The 20,500-nt window shown below is 47.0% G+C and overlaps 2 protein-coding genes across 2 annotated transcripts; one reads left to right on the forward strand and one right to left on the reverse strand.

Annotated features, from left to right (window-relative positions):
* Positions 1 to 47: 47 nt before the first annotated feature.
* Positions 48 to 16,671, forward strand: PtA15_1A821 (uncharacterized protein; the record flags this gene model as incomplete). Its single annotated transcript, XM_053165888.1, has 8 exons — positions 48 to 419; positions 519 to 614; positions 711 to 987; positions 1,152 to 1,284; positions 1,387 to 1,798; positions 1,877 to 2,037; positions 16,528 to 16,563; positions 16,647 to 16,671. 8 exons carry the CDS (start codon positions 48 to 50, stop codon positions 16,669 to 16,671), a joined length of 1,512 nt encoding a protein of 503 aa, XP_053017034.1.
* Positions 16,672 to 19,392: 2,721 nt separating this feature from the next.
* On the reverse strand, positions 19,393 to 20,196 carry PtA15_1A822 (uncharacterized protein; the record flags this gene model as incomplete). Its single annotated transcript, XM_053165889.1, has 2 exons — positions 19,393 to 19,438; positions 19,517 to 20,196. The coding sequence occupies 2 exons, from the start codon at positions 20,194 to 20,196 to the stop codon at positions 19,393 to 19,395; spliced, it is 726 nt and encodes a 241-aa protein (XP_053017035.1).
* Positions 20,197 to 20,500: the final 304 nt, after the last annotated feature.

The raw sequence follows: 20,500 nt of genomic DNA on the forward strand, positions 1-20,500 counted from the left end.
TTCTCCCTCTCCCTTCCCTCTGGAGGGAGTCCCCCTTGTTTTGAGCGATGATCCTCATCTCACCCACTCGGACCCTGCCCTCCCCCCGTCCGATCGATACCGATCCGATACTAAACTACCGTCACATCCAACCAGCCGCCGCTGCAGCCGCTGTCGGCCCCTGGCTTGGCCAGCACCAGCACGCCTCGTCTCCACCCGCATCCTCTGGTAGTATAACAGCCTCAGCAGCAGTCCACTCGCCGCCAGAGCCCTCTGCATCCCCTGCTCGTTCCGTTGTTTCCAGCGGCTCCTGTCTTCTTGATCCCCAGCCTGTCCCGTACATGCAGATACCCCCCTCCAGCTCGCCCCCGCCCATCGCCATGCTGCCCCAGGCCGCCTCTGATGATGACTCGAGCACGGCCGACGAGGAAAAGCCGTCCGTCAAACCTTCTAATGCCTCCCTCACCCCCACCAACAACAGCACCAACACCAGCACCAGCACCAGCACCACCACCACCACCGACGCCCCCCCTCATCAGCTCGACTCCCACCCTCCCTCGGCCAGTCTCTACGACCTGCCCACCTCTTCCTCAGCACCGGCCACTTCCTCCTCTTCCTCCCCGTTTCCTTCGAATGTTCCTGCCCATCAACAGGCTTCATATTCATTATCCCCACATCCCCATCAGCATGAGCAGCCCCATCCTCAGCCGCATCCCCATCATCACAACCAGTTCTACCAGCCCTCCCCCCCACCTCTCCATTCTCCCCTCCTTCCAGTCCATCCCCACCAGCATCATTTCGACCAGCGCCCTCACTCGAGCTACCTTGCCCCGCATCAGCATTACCATCCAAGGCCTCAGTCAGCCCCTCATTCCACCTCCCAGTTCTCACTCGATCCTCAAGTCCTGGCCGCCGCTGCAGCCAACGTCGAGGTCAAAAAATGGGATGAGGAAAACACCTACTACTACCAGGTCGCCCATAAAGGTGTAACCGTTGGCAGACTGAAGGGTAAGTAGGCAGCCACTTTCGACTCGCTGCAGTCCATGCCGCCTTGTACTGGAACTGAGAAAAAGTCACCTACATGCATGAACCCCAGCCAGCCACTGCGCTTTTTGACTTACTAATCACTCCGACCTGTTTTTTTTTTTTTTTTTTCATATTGACCCCCACAGGCTCAGGACTAGTGAATGGGACCAAGCTTCTCAACCTGGCTGGGATTAGCCGTGGGAAGCGAGACGGCATATTGAAGAATGAGAAAATGCGCAAGGTCGTCAAACATGGCACAATGCATTTGAAGGGTGTCTGGTTAGGCCGATCACTAATCTCAATGCCAATCCTCCCAGGAGATCCCTTGAGTGTGAACTGACTCTTTGTGGCCCCCCGGCCGACCGACGTGTTCACTCGCAGGATCGCATTCGACAGGGCTGTTTTCCTTGCCGAGCAGCATCACATCGCCGACAAGATATTCCCCCTCTTGGTCGTCAATCTGGAGCACTATGTGCCGATCGAGCCCTCCATCATGGGCACCGGGTCCAAGATCGGGCCCGGCTCACTCTTCCATCCCCGCCATCCCCGGCTACTACCCCAGCCGATAAAGTTCCCTCCTTCTGCAATCAGCCTTGCCCCGGCGAGCGCCAATAGTTTCTCGTCCACCGGCGGATGGCCGAGCGGTCCATCTTCAGCGCTGCCCTCAATAGGCTATAGTGAACCGTTTTCCGCCCCACCGGTCCCTCGAAGCGCCCCAACCGCCGACACTTCGCCCTCGGTCTATGAACAAGCTCAGTACCAATATCTGAACTCTGGCCAGGCAAATAATTCAGTAAGTGTTCCATTCACCGCAATCCCACTAGATATATTATATACGCAAAACTCAGCTTCTTGGACCCACTTGTTGTAGGACTTGTTGGAGCGGCGACATACTATCCCCAACAACAGTTTCCACGGATACAATTCAGTGCCTTCATTTGGATCGTCACCGGCCCAAGTGTCGTATCCATTTCACTACAACTCGACCCAGATGGCCGGATACCCTCCCCGTTCAGCGAACTCGGAATCGACGTCGCCTGGCCAGTTTGCACCTGCGAACGACCTCTAAGTTGCTATTTCGAGGGCCCGGATTGAGAGTGTCTTTGGAGGGGCCTTTTTTGTTCCGCGGATTCCATGGATTCCACCTAACTTGGATCTGGATTCAACGGAATTTGGGTCGCGCACCTCTCCCAATCGCCCCCAACACACCCCAAATCTCCTCCCCGCCGGTTTCTCCTCTCCGAGCTTTACAATATATAAGGGTACCATCATAATACAACCATGGGCCTCCTTGTATAAGAGTCTTTTTTTCTTCTTTTCACTCATTTTCCCTTCCCCTTCGCTCACCGTTACACTAGAACGATCCTCGGCAGCATCAGGTTCTATCGGGCAAAAAAATTGTGTTGGCCGATGAACAATATCGATACACGGCTTGCTCCTCGCTTTCGGATGTCGTACATACTCACCACTCTGTCACCTCAACCTTGGTGTGAATTTTTCCAGCCAATGTTCTCATTTTGTCTTTGTCTACTTGTACCGTCAAATGTTTGAAGAGAAAAAAAAGAAAAATTCTGCACTCATCAAATGTTGATTATGCCAGCAAAAGACCACTGAAGGGCAAATGAATCACAGCACAAGCAAAATCAACCTGAGTCTGGGCATGCGCCAGTGAGAGGAGAGAAAGGAGAGAGGCAAGAGCCAAGCAAACAAGAAAAAGACGGAATAAAAGGAATGCACATCACGAGAGCAAACAAGATCTAAGCAAACAGAGAACAAATTGATCTGATCAGTACACTCAACCAGAGTTTGTTTTGCCTTGGCTTCCTTCCTGGCTAAGTGAAATCCGCTGGAAATGCAATGCTTTGAGAACAACACTGGTTTGAATTTTTAAGCTGTTGCCAATTTTTGATCAAGCTTCCAGATCCACTACAGTCCCCTTTTTCAAGGAGTCAATTGCCTTGAGCTTATCTAAGACTCTCTACCTGTAAAGTCAGAGCCTGACAAGATTGAGATTTTCATGATATTTCAACATCATGTAGCACTTACACCTCAGCATCTTAAAGAAAAGGAAATTGGAAGAGGTTTAGTCTACCTTCTTGCCTATCCTTCAAAAAAAAACATTGGTTCCAGAAGGCCATGTTTCAACGTTTAAGTCTGAGTGTTGTGAAAGGGGGTGATAGTGGCCTGCCCCCACAACCAATCAGTAATGCTTGTGTCAGATGATTGGCCCATGGCCAAATTCACAAGAGGTTTTGAACAGATTGACGTTTTTTTATACAATTTGAACAGTGTACAGTGGGTCATCTAAAGTTTTGGCTCCACATTTTTCAATGCAGAAGCTCAGGCCACAGACTTTGAGTCATGAGATTGGCTACAAGTTTCTTGAACTGTTACATCTACAGTGGGTCATCTGAAGGTTTTTGGCTCCACATTTTTCAATGCAGAAGCTCAGGCCACAGACTTTAAGTCATGAGATTGGCTACGTCAGGGGTGGAAAATAAGTCCCCAAGATGATTAAAAAAGTCAAAATAAAAAAATGAAAAATGTGGAAGTTTTCTAATTTCTTGCAAACTTCTCAGAATGTTCATTAATGTTCAAACCAAGGGAAACTTGGCGAGCACAGTATGGCATGCAAGAAGAATGAAAAAAAAAAATGAAAAAAAACTGAAACAATTGCCAACAGTTTTTGTTAAGTTAGCCAACCTGTGTTTCCTATCTTAGGGCCTGTACCATAGCAGGTTAAAAAACTGTTTTTCCCGCAGAAATCATTTTTTTGCGCAAAAAACAGTTTTCCCAAAAAATCGTGTGTTAAGAATCAAACTGAGGTATTTGCAAAGTTAGAACAAGAAAACAAAAAGAATTTTGAGAGAAAGGAAAATACCTTAAGGCAAACACAACACAGAAGAGCACGAAAAAACAAAGAGATGACACAGAGGAGAAAGAAAGAGCAGACTAAAGAAGAACAATGTTAATAGGGTCAACTGATAAGAGAAAGAGAAAACACGACATACAACCAGGAGCAAGCTTGGGCGGAGGAAGCGAGTGAGCTTGAAGCTTTGATGGGATTGAAGACCAATTTGGGGGATGTCTTTGGGAGGAACAAAACAGTCAGAGAGTTGAAAAGGATCCAAGACTGTTAACGCAATGTGTCAAGTGATGATTTGAGCGAGTTCCCCGAGGAAAGAGGAAAGAGACAAGATTCTGCGAGTTTAAGTATGTTGAATGGGCAAGGTTTGCTGATGAGAAAGTTTAGTCAAAAACAGTTCAGGTTACCAAGAAGGGAGATGAGCAGAGCAAATTGAGTTGTCCAAAAGCGTGATGAGCGGAGCAAATTGAGTTGTCCAAAAGCGTGATGAGCGGAGCGAATTGATTTGTCCAAAAGCGTGAGATGAGCGACTGGAGGAAAAAAAATAGAGAAAGCCAGAGATGAATGTGATGTGTGACAGATCACATGACATGTTCATTACAGGCGGCAATACCTCAAGTTGAGACGAGGGCTTGACTCTCAACAACGTGTACCACAGCGCCTGTTTTTTGGGACATCCAGAAAACAGTTTTCATCAAATATGGTTGATTTTCAAAAACAGGTCCGACCCTGTTTTTCAAGACTGTTTTTCCTGCCCCATCACCCTCCATCACCTCATTACTCCAAGACCAGAGCAGTCCGGCAATCAATCATCTTGCTGTCTTGGAGGACTCCTCCCTCCCCTTGGGATAATCTATATAGCATAGAACTGGATCAGTCCAAGGAAAACAAATGGAGCTCGCTAAAATTGAATTAGGCCAAGGAAAAAAGAGTCCTTCATCTCTCCTCTTTTCCCTTGGACCGGTCTTCTCCCTCTTCCCACTCGGACCGCTCCATACTATTGTTCCAAGAGGAATTCTCCTTTCTTTCCAAACAGAAGTTGATTGATCCAAGAGAAAAAAAGGAACTCAACTGTTCCTAGAGGAACAAGAAATATTTTACCATAGGAAGGAGGAGGGAACCTTGGATCCCTCCTCCTTTCCTCCCCTTGGACATATGTATACAGCTAAATCAATCCAACAACAGGAGGAGGGATTTCCTCTTGGACTGGAGGAGTGATTGCAGGCCTCCTCCCTCTTGGACCGGTCTGAAGATTTGCCAGGGTACCAATGATGATCCAAGGTGTTCATGAGTAGGGAAAGCACCACAATGACCCCTTCCCTACTCATGAAGATTTGCGAGTGTACCAAAGATTGTCTTTGGGTGTTATGATGATCAAGAGTGATTGTGGCGAGGCAGTGCAGATGTGGAATCTGAAATGATGGTTGTGGGACACATTACTGAAATGTGTTTTCCCAAATGTGAGTTTTTTGAAAAAACAGAAAAGTGCAAAAAAAAATGATTTCTCTGCGCAAGAAAAACAGAATTTATATGGTACAGGCCCTTAGTCTCTTTTTCTCTATACATGTATTTGGAAAGACCATGTCACATTCATTAGGGGGTATCAAATATGACCAAATCCACTATTACCTAATCAACAGGTCTCACACAATCCTTGATTGCAAAATCCTCAATTGCAACAGTAAAAATAGGTTCTTTTTTGGCCAGGGCGTCTCAAATATAAGACAAAAAAATACCTGCTCTCAAAAAAATACATCTGATTTTAAAGTATTAATCAAATCATCCCAGCCAAATATCATCCACACAACAGCCTCAACCACCCTGACTTCATTTGATTCTGTTTTGTCAAGGTAAGTTTTACCTCCACTTCCATTCAAATTATACTTATAGATTTGATCCCATTGATCTATTTCTCATCCTTCTTCATCATCCCAACAGAATGGCTCAAAACAAATTTTTGGCAGGGAAGAAACCAACACAGAAGGAATCAAGGCCCTTCCTTAAGAACCAATTACCGAAGAACAATTCAGGAGAGGTGGACAAAATCACTACTACAGAAGCTCATCTGAAGCAAGAAGATTATCTTATCATCATCAACTGGCTCAGAGACAGGAAAAACTACATAGCTTGTTTTGGAGACAACAAGGCCCTTATAGTTGGACAACCAGTTAAAGGGAAGATCAATGGTTACAAGTTAATGGCTATCAACCTTTGCAATCAGTCTTCCTCAAAAATCAATCTCACACCTTGACAAATGAAAGATTGATTCATGTCTTACCGTAAAAAATACAAGAAGGCTCATACACAATTGCTTCCTACTAGATTTGGTCTTGCCCCCAACAATCAACAAGCTGGAATCAGTACAATTGCTGAGAAGCTCAACAGCATGTGTGCCCTTTATGCTGAAATGGACAACTTATTTGTTGATTGTCCAGATGTGAATCCTTGGTGTTGGAAAGATGCAGAGGATTCAAGTCATTCTTCTGAGGATCATTCAGATGACAAAAATCAAGACGGCTCCAATGGCTCCGATGAAGAGAAGGAATCAAACTCCTCTGTGATTGATCCTTTGTTGAGAAGTCCAAAGAAGCATCAAAAAAATGGAACCAAACCAACCTCCAATGATGATAGCTCAATTGAGTACATTGAGGAGAATCGAATGAATGTAAGCAACGGTGAAACAGATACTATACAATACAGTATCTTCAGATACTTGTGTATTGTATCTATTGAAAAATACAAAATTGTAAATACAAATGTATTGTATCTACCTGAAGATACAATACCATAGTATTGTATCAATAAATTATTAAAACTTGATTTTCTTGTTTTTGGCCACTGTGGACTGTATACAGAAAAACTATCAAAAAACGTAAAAATACAGTATCTTGTATTGGGCTGTATTTGCAACAAGATACCAAAGTTTGAATACATTTGTATAGTATTGGTCTTTGAATACAATACAAATAAATAGTATTGGGTGCAAAACAGATACAAATACAGGCAGATACAGATACATGTATTGTATTTGTTTCACCATTGATGTAAGTACACCTAGATCATTCATACAAATCATTGTGTTTCATAACTAAACTGAATACAAATTGAAATTCTTAGAGCCAACATTCAGATCATTCAAACAAAAATCAAGGAGATCCAAAAGCTGTGGCAAGATTAGATGTACGTTTTTAATTGGAATCAAATTCATCAAAATAATGTTTACTTATACATGCTCCTGTCCAGCTTGCCAAGAAATTGTTTGTTCTTAGTCTACCTGAGACAGAGCATGTGGGAGGTTTCCTTTCCTCATACTTTCACAACCATATCCACTTGTCCCCACCTTGTGTCCACTGATCTCAGGTAGAGTCCTCTGTTTCTCTCTCTTTCTTTCTTTGTTCTTTTCTTTCTTTACTTTTGCTCTTCCTGTTGCTGATATCTGTGTAATGAATCATCCTTCCAAAACCATCTCCACTTGTCCCCACCTTGTTTCTGCTGATTTGGGTGGATGGGTTATCCACCAATTTCAAACTGAACTCAGGGACTGCAGCCCAAATCACCACCAATTTGACTCAATCAATCCAATAAAAATCATTCAAAATGATTTCAAAAATTGTCATTTTTTCTCATTCATGTTGAATGCCATACTGTCCTCTCCAATTTTCCCTCCTTGGATTGAACAGTAATGAACATTCTGAGAAATTGCAAGAAATTAGAAAATTTCCACATTTTCCATTTTTTTATTTCATAATCATTCTTGAGAACTTATTTTCCAACCCTGTAGCCAATCTCATGACTTGAAGTCTGTTGCCTGAGCTTCTGCATTGAAAAATGTGGAGCCAAAATTTTTAGATGACCCACTGTAGATTTAACAGTTCAAGAAACATTTTGCCAAGTTAGGGATTGTTGATCTAGACCCTGGTACCAACTGGTACCTGGGTACCCCCGTGTTTTTCGGCCCAAATTGGGTACCTAGTACCGCACCCGGTACCGCCTGGCGGGTGCAAGGGGGGTGCAAGCGGTACCCCCCGAGCGGTACTTGATACCCACCACGGGGGGTATTTGTGGGCGGTACAAGGGTACCACACCGCTTTTGGGCCAAACCCAAGTACCTAACACCACACACGGCACCGCTGCGCGGGTGCAAGGTGGGTGCGAGCGGTACCTGCCAAGCGGTACTAGGTACCACGGGTACCAATCAACAATCCCTATGCTGAGTGTTGTCAGATGGGGCACAGAGGATGGCTCAAAGCCTAATGTTCTGGCTCCAGCTGTTGTTTCGCTAGCACAAAAGAGGCAGAAGGCAGTCCAAGTATCTCTGGTCAGTAGCTATGTACAAGCTTTCAGGGGAGAGAAGGTCCATTTATAGAGTTGAGGGAACAATAGGAATGGGAGAGAAGGGGAGGTATCGAGAGGAAGTGATCAGTCCTATCAGATGGCACGCGCGAGATAAATGTGAGGGTTATACAATGGAATGACTGGGCTTAGAGAAGTCCGATCCCAAGTTTAGTAATCTGATCATCCATAGTGAGGATAGATAAGAGAAGCAAACTTCTATGCTTAGTGGCCGTGAACAGTGAATACAAGGAGACTAGGGAACTCGCGGCTGCGCCGCGGAAAATGAAATTGGATACAACTTTTGAAATACCAGATCTTGCACCTCTGGCTTGAGAAACAATTAACAACACTAACTCAACAGTTTTTTTGTTTGCAATTATCATTGCGACAAATGATGTGAAAGCTTAGAGCATCCACCACCGTCTAGGTAAATCTTTAGGTAGCCAGCGAGTCCCGCGAGGCTCGGTAGCTTACCTAAAGAAATATTCCACCCTCGCCAGCCGGTATCGGCTCGATAGCTAACACATATTTACATACCGAGCCTGCCACCACCCTCGTCCCCATCCGCACCCCTCGGTAACATAACACTTCCCTCAAAAATGGATCCCGACAACCACCTTTTTCATTACCTCTGGGACCTTGAGGAGGAAGAATGTTGGTCACATCAATGACCAATCATCCTATCGGTCACATCGATGACCGGTCATCCTATTGGTCACATCGATGACCGGTCATCCTATCGGTCACATCGATGACCGGACATCCTATCGGTCACATTGATGACCGGTCATCCTACATATAGGTCACATCGATGACCGGTCATCCTATTGATGATTGGTCATCCTAGTAATGTCTATGTATGACTGGTCTATCAATGACCGGTCATCGTATTGATGCCCGGTCTATCAATGACCGGTCATCGTAATATTCGTTTTGATGCCCGGTCTATCAATGACCGGTCATCGTATTGATGCCCGGTCTATCAATGACCGGTCATCATATTGATGACCGGTTATCGTATGGATGCCCGGTCTATCAATGACCGGACATCCTATTGATACCCGGTCTATCGATGACCAGTTGGTCTGGGTCATCGTATCAATGACCGACCGGTCTATTAATGACCGGTCATTGTATCAATAACCGACCGGTCTATTGATGACCGGTCATCGTATCAACAACGGTTATGGTATGGCCGGTCTATCAATGACCGTGATGGATGGTTGTTTTGTACATCTTGGTCTATCAATGACAGGTCATCCTAGTATTGATGGTTGTTTTGTACATTTATTGCTATTTTTTGTTGGTGGAGGCCCGGAGGAGGGGGGTGAGGGAGGGCGAGGGTTATACATATGTAGCTATGTAGGCTATGTAGGCTCTGCAAAATCTTCCTTACAGAGGCTCTGTAGCCGTTGGTAAATCTAGCGAGCCTTAAAGATTTGCCGAACAGCTTTTTAGCTAAAGAGCCCTAAAGAGGGCACGGGGGTAGAAAATGGCTTGCATACTCGGTAAATATGCCTTACCGAGCGGGTTTACAGAGACGGTGGTGGATGCTCTTATGCCAGTACAATAGCAGCAGCGGCCAAACACTGTTTTCGGCGCCCGCACAGCAGAAAACCGCGGCGTGTGCTTTGAAATTCACGCAGCGCAGTGATTTTATTGCGCTTTTGCTGTAAAATAACGCAACAAAAGTGGTGCAGCAATTGGTGGCACATCTCTTCACTTTTCGCAGCTTTTTGCTGTGAAAAGTGTCTATAGCCCCGCGCGCTGCTGCGCTCTTTTGCGCTGAGTCACTAATTGCTGGAAGTAGTGGTATTGGCGCGGAGTTTTTTTCATCATTACAACCACAGACCACGAGAAAAGGCCCCTTTCATCCCATAATTTGATCCAACCCAGCTTTCTCAGAAGAATCTGAGGCTTTTCAGTGCTCAGTGCAACAAATTTCCGCGCTGATTTAGTGCTCATTTCATTGATCAAAATGATATTGCTATTTCAGGAAGAGTTTCCGCTTTTCAGCGCCCAGTGCAGCCGGTGTTTGCCATTTCAGCGCTTAGCACAGCAAAAGAGTGCCACTGATCAGTGATATTAAAGATTTTTTTTTGCTGCTAGAAAAATCAGCAAAAAGTGCAGCAGGCCAACCACTTTCAAATGCGCTAGCAAAGCTGGAGGCTTTGGATGAGCAATAAGATTCAGCTATTTAACAATATCTTACATTCCACAAGAATTTCCAAAAACCTGTTGCCCAAAGTAAAAATTGTACACCCTCTGTTCCAGTCCGAGTCAAGGCTAGGTTGCCCTGTTTCCAACCGTTTCCATGCAGATTCAGTCTATTTGACCCCTGATGCATCACCAATTCTGGACAATCCAGAGCAGCCTTTGGGAATTGAGCGCAACACCCAATACTTGTCTCTAATGACCATTGAATTAACCCAGCTTTTGATTTTGGTAAAAGCTGTTCAGTGGGGATTCCTGGTCAAGATAATTTGTCATAGGCCTGTGAAGCAAATATATCATCTTTTTTGTCCCTTCCTGTTCCTCGCTGCATCAATAAAAAATCAGTCGCTTTGGTTCTGATTATTTGGCTATGGTTATGTAGGCTCACTAAGAATTTGAATGAGTACCTACCAATAAAAGACCAAGTGATTCAGGTTTGGAAAACTGATTGGGATCAAGCATGCAAGAATCATAATGAACCAGAACAAAAAATGAAGGAAACAACAGAAAAATTACAGGAAGCAGTAATGAAAAAAAAACAAGACCAGCATGTTCAGTAATTGGAATTAATTATAGAAAGCATGTCCTGTGAAATCAAAAATATGAGGATGAAGTGTGAAATCAATTCTGTTGAAGAGCAGAATTTTTTCCCCTGAGGGCGTGTATCAATTTCTTGGGCATGGGGAAAGCATACACGAGCTGAGCTGCACAAAAATTGCAAAGCAGTAGAAATGGCACTTCGCACCCGGGTACCTGCAACAGGTGCGGGTACCTCCTCAGAAAAACCACACATTCTTGACACCCGCACCCGCACCCGTACCTGCGGAGGTGGCAGATAGCAGGTACCCGGGTACCTGTAGGAGGTACCTGCAGGTGCAGGGATTTTTTGCTGCCAAGTTCGCCCTCTCGGCGAGCTGGTGTATGTATGTATACCAGCTCGCCGAGAGGGCTTCCTCTTGGTGGGCTGGTATACAAACACCAGCTCGCCGAGAGGGCTTCCTCTCGTCGGGCTGGTATACAAACACCAGCTCGCCGAGAGGGCTTCCTCTCGGCGTATACACCACCTCGCCGAGAGGGCTTCCTCTCGGCGGGCTGTTGTATTTATTCCGGCTCGCTGAGGCCCGTCAGGAATCCCTCTCGGCGAGCTGGCGTATTTATTCCAGCTCGGCGAAGCCCGAGAGGAATCCCTCCAGCCCGCCGAGAGGAATTCCTCTTGGCGAGCTGGTGTATGTGTACCAGCCCGTCGAGAGGAATCCCTCTCGGTGAGCTGGTGTATGCATTGTATACCAGCCCGCCGAGTGGAAGCCCTCTTGGCGAGCTGGCGTATATGTACCAGCCCGCCGAGAGGAAGCCCTCTCGGCGAGCTGGTGTATGTATTCCAGCTTGCCGAGAGGAAGCCCTCTCGGGAAGCCTCTGGTGATGTGGGGGGTATATGGCGGGTACCTGTCCCACAAAATGGTGGACACCCGCACCCGCATCCGTATCCGCCGACAGGTACCTGTTGAGGTCCAGCAGGTACCTGCTGACGGACACCAGGTACCCACAAAGGGGTACCTGGTGCCATCTCTACCAAGCAGCATAGGAACTTACAGTAGAATATGTATGAAAAACACTGCTTGTTTCCTGCGTTTGCAGGGCATGCGAGTGAAAAGCACCAATTTTTTCCCACATTTGGCCCTGGGGATGCGGATGAAAAGCTCCTGGCAGCTGAGAGGTGCAATGTCCCGGCTCTTTGACCCTACATGTGTATGCCGGAATAGGCACCAGCCTATTCCCTGCCTTTGCAGCTCTCGGCACCCCACTTTGTTGATTATCTTTACCTTTCCGTATCCTTCTTATCACGGACCTCTGGCTCACTCACATGTTACTATTACAAGCCATCTAATGGCCTCTCTCGTGCCCACTCTCGGGCTCTCATATTAGTTCTAGCCGCTCTCGGCCATTGGTCTTGGTGTACCTACCTTACCGGTCTTAATAATACTTATTGCAGCCGCTCTCGGCTGCCTACATATATATCATATCACTCTAACCGGGCCCCCGCCCACTCAATAGGAAAGAGGAGAGAGATAAGTGATACACTTCGAGATTGAACAATGGACACAAAGAGGAGAGATTGTAGCGCTTGAAATGGCGCAGAGAACGAAGCAAAGGTGAAAGACAAAGAGAACAGAATAGACAAAAGCTTCACAGTCGGGCAAGGAAGTTGGATTTGGAGTGAGTTGAGATGGGCAATTTTTTAAAAGTGGAACTATCTTTGTGCCTTGATTCATCGGTGACATTTATAGAGCGGAGGAGCAGGGTGGCACCGAGACCGGTGCTGGTCATAGTCGAGTTAGGAAGTTGGATTTGAAGAGAGTCGAGATACGCAAATATTGATTAATGGAACTGCCTTTCAGAGTGGTTTCGAGCGAAGGCATGGATAGAGCGGAGGAATATATTTTGGGGCTGAGTTCGGGAAAAGACCTTGGAGTAATGATGTCGTCCGGATTTAGATAGGAAGAGACGGAATTGAGGCAGAACAGATGAATAGTGTATAATCATGTGAGGAGGAAGAACAATAGATTGAGGGCGTTGGACAGAGGATCGGAAGAGGGGAGCTCACGTAGAAAAGCTATAAATAGAGGGTGTCGATGATGAGGGGAAAACGGCAAGGCTCCAGAGTTTCAGACTCATCGTGGAAGCCTTCATAAGGCGGAATGCTGCTATTTTTTTTCCAGGAACTGGGAAATCTCTGTTTGGGATATGGCCGAGAGCAGCGAGTCAACGGACAAACAAGTTCAGCCCGGAGTGACTTTCAATAAAAGCACAAGAGTAGGCCAAGGCCGTTGCCTAAATAGGATGACCAGACCGATGCCTTAAGCGGAAGCCGGGGGCTTCACAAGGACCCTGTCGCAAAAGATGTCTGCTGAGGCGGTGAAGAAGATCGTAAAACAAAAGAGGCGCTGAATCCCAAAAACAAAGGAGACACGAATATAAAAGGAGCAGCTTTGAGAGTTGTCTGGGCCGTACTCCCCCGCTTGGCCAATCCGAGGTAGGCGTTTGGGTCGTCCGGGATATCGGCGAGCCACATCGGCCGTCGAGTACCGTCGGTCGGGCTCGACTGGCCAGGTAGGATCTGGGTGCGTAGGTCGAGGAGCTGGGCGCTGAGATACATGGTATCTCCTACTGTTCTCCGCCATCCGGTGTAGCAACCTGCAGAAGAAGATACTATCTCAGCGCCCAGTTCCTCGACTTAGCACCCAGATCGTGCCCGGCCAGCCGAGCCCGACCTCGACGGCCGATGTGGCTCGCCGATATCCCGGACGACGCAAACATCCGCCTCGGATTGGCCAAACGGCTCGAGACTTCTTCGCCCGCTATCGAACACTCCGACCTCCTTCGAGGGATTGCTGCGGGTGAGCTGCCAAGAAGCTCCAGTGCGATAGAAGGAGAGAGTGAGGAGATGGAGAGGGAGGATGCCCCCGGGCAAGAGAAGGCATTATATATTGGTCGGCAACAGCGGAGCTCAGCAGCTGCATCAATGGTTGGCCAGGAATGTGCTCAGCATCCAAGCTGTTCTCAGGTGGACGCACCCCAAGTCTCCCTCCAAGCCCCAGCTGTGTGGCTCAGCCTTGTTCGTTCCCCAAGTCTGAAGACAAAGCTGCCGCGTAACACGGTAGTCACACGGCAGCCCTGCCATGCTCAGCGGGAGCTATTGTCCTCCATCCGGAAGCAACCTTCATAGTATCGCATAATTATCATGACCGCTGGCTCTCTGACGCGCAACGGCCCCCATCACCATCGACATATCTGTCCAACAATCTTCTAATCAAGTCTTTGTAAGCTCGTTCCAACGATCAGGTATCTCTTGGATGGGTCACATTACAAAGAAATTCGACTTCTAAACCAATGTGACCAAATTCAACCAAGTAACACCAGACAAATTGATACTGAGAAAAATAATTGTACAAAACACAATCCTTGTCAGTTGGAATGGGACTTGATGCACCAACGCTAAGCTGAAGAAATCCAGTACATGATCAATATGGTTCCACCAATCAGAAAGATTAATCACCCCATGGTCCATGCGCGGGGAGCTCATCTTGCTTGAACTTGGTGAGGAAAAAACAATCCATCCTTGGGTAATTTACCTCTTACTTCTGCAAGAAGCGGGATTGTATACTCCAATGTTCTCCAATACTTCACCGCCTGGTCTCAATACACCACCCGCAAATGGGTGTGGTTTCCTCCGCAGCCACACCCAGTGGTTTTCGCGCGGAACTCGCGCGGCCCCCCGAAAACTCGTGCGGCCCCCGGACCCCCTAGCTGCATATCATTCGGGGTGCTTGTGGGGCCGACCGGTCATCAAGGCATACCCTCGATGACCGTCTCAATCGAACGGTCATCAAGGTGTATGCTTTGATGACCGGTCGGCTCTTGATGACCGGAGCCGGCCGGTCATCAAGGCATACACCTCGATGACCGTCTCAATTGAACGGTCATCGAGGTGTATGCCTTGATGACCGGTCGGCTCCGGTCATCAAGGACCTCGATGACCGGAGCCGGCCGGTCATCTGAATACCACACCTCGATGACCGTCTCAATTGAACGGTCATCGAGGTGTATGCCTTGGTGACCGGTCGGCTCCGGTTATCAAGGACCTCAATGACCTCAATGACCGGAGCCGGTCGGTCATCTGGATACCACACCTCGATGACCGTTCTCGATGACCGTCTCAATTGAACGGTCATCGAGGTGTATGCGTTGAAGACCGGTCGGCTCCAGTCATCAAGGTACCTAAATATGTACCTCAAGGGCCAGCCAGCTGGCCGGTCATCGCGGTGTATCGATGACCGGAGCTGACAGTTCATCAACGCATACACCTCGATGACCGGAGCTGACCGGTCATCGAGGTGTGGTATCCAGATGTCCAGCTGGCTCCGGTCATTGAGGTCCTTGATGACCGGTCGGCTCCGGTCATCAAGGACCTCGATGACCGGAGCCGGCCGGTCATCTGAATACCACACCTCGATGACCGTTCAATTGAGATGGTCATCGAAGTATACAGATGACCGGCCGGCTCCGGTCATCGAGGTTTATGCCTTGATGATCGGTCGGCTCCGGTCATCAAGGTACTATGTACCTCAATGACCAGCCAGCTGACCGGTGATCGAGGTTTATGTATACCTCGATGACCGTTCAGATGGTCATTGAGGTACATTTATACAACCTCAATGACCAGCCAGCTCGCCGGTCATCGAGATTTATGCTGATGACCGGTCGGCCCCATAAGGACCCCGAATGATATGCAGCTAGGGGGTCCGGGGGCCGCACGAGTTTTCGGGGGGCCGCGCGAGTTCCGCAGGAAAACCACTGGGTGTGGCTGCGGAGAAAACCACACCCGTTTGCGGGTGGTGATAGCTCAGTTGGGAGAGCGTCAGACTGAAGTCATTCCCTCGCAATGGCGCATGTGCTACGTGCAGGGTGTCCTCGATCATCTGAAGGTCCAGTGTTCAAGCCACTGTTGGGACATTGTTTTCAAGCGGGAGGGGATGTTGTTTTGTACAAACAAGCTATGGAAAGATTCTTGATTTGTCTTCTGAACACATAATTCATGAACAAGTTTTCAACTTTTGCGGTTTTGTTGACTGAGAGCGATCGAACTTGGCTAAGTACCTCGATCGGAGGCGCGGGAGCGCTGTTGCGAAGCGGCCCTCCGAAGGAGGGACTTACACCCCTGACTTATCACAAGTCCCTCGCTGCGGAGGGCCCTGGTACAGCCTGGGCTGGCGCGAAGCGCCCTCGCGCGAAGCGCGACCTCCGAAGGAGGGACTTGCAGGTAAAGCCAAAAATTTGGCTTGAGAGCTTTCAGCATTTTGGTGGGAGTTTTTTCCCACTCCCCTTTCTGGCATCTTCCCCCCCTCAATATTATAAGCCTGTGGAACCAGGAGAAAGCCCTACTCTTGGCGCATCTTTTGGTGTGCATCATGTGAAGATTTATGCTCCCCACCCCCCCTTCTTTCCCGTCTGGAAATCGGGATTGTTGCATCCAGGCATTCTGTACGGGCGTAACATCTTCTGACGGATTCCATGTCGGCTCATTGTGCCTTGAAACATAACACATATAGATTAATTGTTGCAGATTCCGTCACAGAATCTGTAAGGTATGCTGCAAGTTGAGCATCATGATCGTGAGTTGATAGATATTAGAAGTAATTGCTTTGTCCCTCTTGACCGTACTATCCAGGGCACACCATCCCGCACCCTCATAGCCCCAACTATCAAGCCAAACACCCCCATAGCCTAAAATAAAACACAATGGATGAAAAAGTACTCCAGGTATGCGAATTGCTTCAGTCTCTGCCATGCAAAATGGCCCCCAAGTCGTTTCTGCTGCACTTCTTGTGCTCCACTAATTCCCAAATTTCATACCGGAGACGTTATTGGGCCGAATCGGGCATTGAGTCAACAATGGGCCTGCTTAATGCTATGTCTGATGAGATTAAGAGGTCCCCCCCGGGTCGTAAGGCATGGGAAAAATTCATTCAAGAACAGGTACGCTGATAAACCGAAATCAGTTCAATCAACAGATGGTTCATTGTCAGAATTTGTTTTCAGGCTATCGAGATACTGGCGAGTCAGAAGCCTCCGAAGGGAAATTATCCCGAGGGATCGTTCCAAAGCTCTGAAAAAGTCAAGCAGTCCTTCTTCACACAAAAAGAGAAGGATCGGCGCGAAGACCTGTTGACATTGACACACACACCATTTTTGTACAACATATTGATGGGTGCGCTTCAAAAGCAGCAAGAGTGAAAGGACAAGTCTAAAAGCAAGGACAATGATGGTGAGCCTGAGGGCCCTATTGAAAAACAATTGAATCCTGAGGACACGCCACCTGATCAAGATGTTGTTGCATACTCCCAACTATTCACCGGGGAAGGAAAGGTCCACTTTAGGTTCCATAGGGTTGGTGGCCTACATCTGCCATTTGAGAATCCTCATTGCTAACTTGCTTGAAATTTGAGCGTGCAGATTGTCACCACAGTGTGTTCCATGGTTTCCTTCGCCTCCAATCGCCGAGCTAATGGCCTACAACTTGTGAATTCTGTGCGACTCTTGTCGTGTGGGGTTTTGGAACGTGTCCACGAATACCTGAACTTTATAGGCTTAAGCTCATCGCGCTGGACGGCTTTGACGGCTTTGGACTCGTTGGCAAAGGAAGCTAAAGCGAAATTGAGATCGGGCATGGCTCTCAAGTCTGGTATTCCAGTTGCCCCGACCATCTGTATCGATAACATTGACATGGTTGAAAAAGTCCATGCCTTATCAGTTGGAAACCGGACTCATACGTTCCGAGGCACATGGGGTTATATACATCTCCCTAACCCTGAGCTCCTCCAATCTCTCGATCTGGACGAATTAGCTTTGCCGGAGTTCTACCAAGCCATGGAGTTGGCCGACTCCGCTCCTATAGAGCCACAGTATTTCCTCCCAACAGCTGATTCCAATATCGTTGAAGAGGCAGTTTGGAAATCTCAGATTGTGCATGTGTTAAGGAAATATATAGCTATCCCGGCCAATAATAAGTCAGCATTACCAATCAACCCGCCAATTGTCAATCAGATTAGTCATGAAAAGCCTGACATCCAGATGCTCAAACTCATGGATGCTTCTGACAACTGCGCCGAGGGTGTTGGTCAAGTTTTTAAGAGCATCCTCAGCCAATCTGGCCTATCTGAGGAAAATTTCTTTGGAAGACTCCAGCCCATGGATGGTGACTTGGGCACGGTGCAAAATTTCAATTGTCTACAATCACAACGGACCCCCAATCCATTCCCTCAAGAATGTCTGGATAACTGTTTCTTTCAGCTAGGCGCCGCACACACACTTTGGAATGTGGCTTCAGCAATCTTTACTCATCACTTTGGGAATTCAAGCGACTCTTCGGACTGTGGTGCGTGGCAATTTCTCGAGGCCCTTGGTTTCCCAGCGGAAAAAGCAATACAGAAGAAGGATTTTACCCTCATGATTAACCAGATGGAACGTGTCCATGAGTCAATTTTATTCTACTGCCTGCGGTAAGTTTGCTCTCCTCCATCGACACAATGTTCATAATTTTAACTTGTGCATGTGATGTGTCTGTTTCACATAGAGTTATCACAAAGACAACTGGCAAAGCAGTCCCACAAAGTCCTGAAGAAATCAGTACAGAAGATTGGAATGCATTGATCAACAAGTGCTACAACATGTTTTTTTCATCTGAAGCACGAAGGACAGCTGCTGCCCGCAAATGCCCAAAGCTTCACAATACCTTGGTCATGTTACATGACTTCTCTAGTGTAGTAGAAGCCAGCCGAGCAATGAAAGCCGGTGATGTGAGAAGACTGATGATTGTATGGAAGAAATGGTGCTTCATGACACGGTCTCTTTTGGGATCAACCAATTATTCATCCTACCTTCCCCGGATGGTACTAGTTCTGACAGTAATCCTACCTGCTGCACTGAGGAAATACTTGCAGGATAACTTATTGTTCTCACCCACAGGACGAAAAGACCATTTTGTTGCCAAAGACTTTTGGCTGGAGATCCAAAACTCTCGACTCAAGTACTTCTACAACAATACTGGCAATGGTACTAAGATTGATTGCTTGCGGGACATTTACTCACTCAACATACAAATAGTAAGAACCTCATAACTAAATCTCATGGATTCAGAACAATCTAACTAATGCAAAAATGGGCTGGTTTTAAAGTTGCACGAGTTACTTCACTCGCTTGAGACTGATTGTGGTCAGAAGAGGATATACCAGTCTCACAAAAACCTCATCACACCACGCTCTATGGAAATGTTGAACTTGATGGCAAACAATTGTGATATCTTAGATCAATTTGGAAAGACTGGGAATAAAAATATTACTCAAATTTCTAACACATATTTATCTGGTATAATAAACATGCAAAAAACTATCCGGACAACCGACCCAAAGTTATCATCATTCCGAAGGCATTTGTTGGCCAACCGAGTCCGACCCGCAAGGGCTGAAGAAAACACACAAGGCACATCAGACAGATCTGAAGAGGAGGATAACAATTCTGAGGACATGTGATTAAGCTTACCAATTCTCAGTGTTTTTGCTTGTCTTCTCCCCATTGTATTTCTCCCAAGTCTGGGCCATGATTTCAGCAACTTGTTCCTTCCATTTCTGTTCCCGCTCTAGTGATAATGCCTTTTCTTTTGCTTTCTGCTGTCTCTTCTCCGCGGCGATTTCCCTTTTAGTCTTGTGTGGAGAACGTCCAGAAGGCTCAGGTTGTCCGTTCAAAAGTGGCTCATTCTCAAGGTGTCCGCTTAGAGCGCGCAACTCTGAACCATTGGGTTCCATCGGTGTTTGAGTATTGCTACCATTTAATTTTGCAAACTTCTGGCTGCAACCCTCAGTATTGCTATCTTCCTGCATTGATTTGAATTCGGCTACAAGCTTGTCCAATTTATCCAGCTGGCCTGAGAAGGACTGTCCGCCAATGAGTGATTGGATATCATCCTTAGTGGAGATGTTGTGTAGATTGAACACAATTGCTTCTGCCTCATCATTGTGAAATAAATCTTCAGAGGTTAAGACACCGCCAGGCGGTGTTAGGCTGTCGTACATATTTTTCATTGCATTGATGAGATGAAGTTTGAATGTGTTGAGGCGATCCATCTCTGCATCCGGAAATTTACGTTTGCGTGTTGATGGGCGCTTTGCGGGATACTTGTGGCTGATATCAGGGACACACGGTGGATTGAACTTGTTGTCCATAATTTCATCGAAGTTGGCTTGATTTGCCAAAACCAAGTTTTTAACTAGCTTGGCAGATTCAGCGACTGAACAGTTTGAGCAATCACATGGATCAAAGCGCTGCGTAATTTCGCGCTCCTTCTCTCTAATGTAAGATGGATCGTCAAGCCAGAGAGGTACATAACCAAGCCTGAGTAAACAGAGAAGTTGTTAGCTCAATCGAGAAGGAAACATAGCAAACAAACAAACAATTGGCTTACAGGCTGTCCAGTGAGAAAGCAATCCTGAGGCAGCAAGGAGTGATTGCCAAAGCATCTATCCGATC

This window comes from Puccinia triticina, chromosome 1A (assembly GCF_026914185.1).
Source record: "Puccinia triticina chromosome 1A, complete sequence".
Classification (NCBI taxonomy): domain Eukaryota; kingdom Fungi; phylum Basidiomycota; class Pucciniomycetes; order Pucciniales; family Pucciniaceae; genus Puccinia; species Puccinia triticina.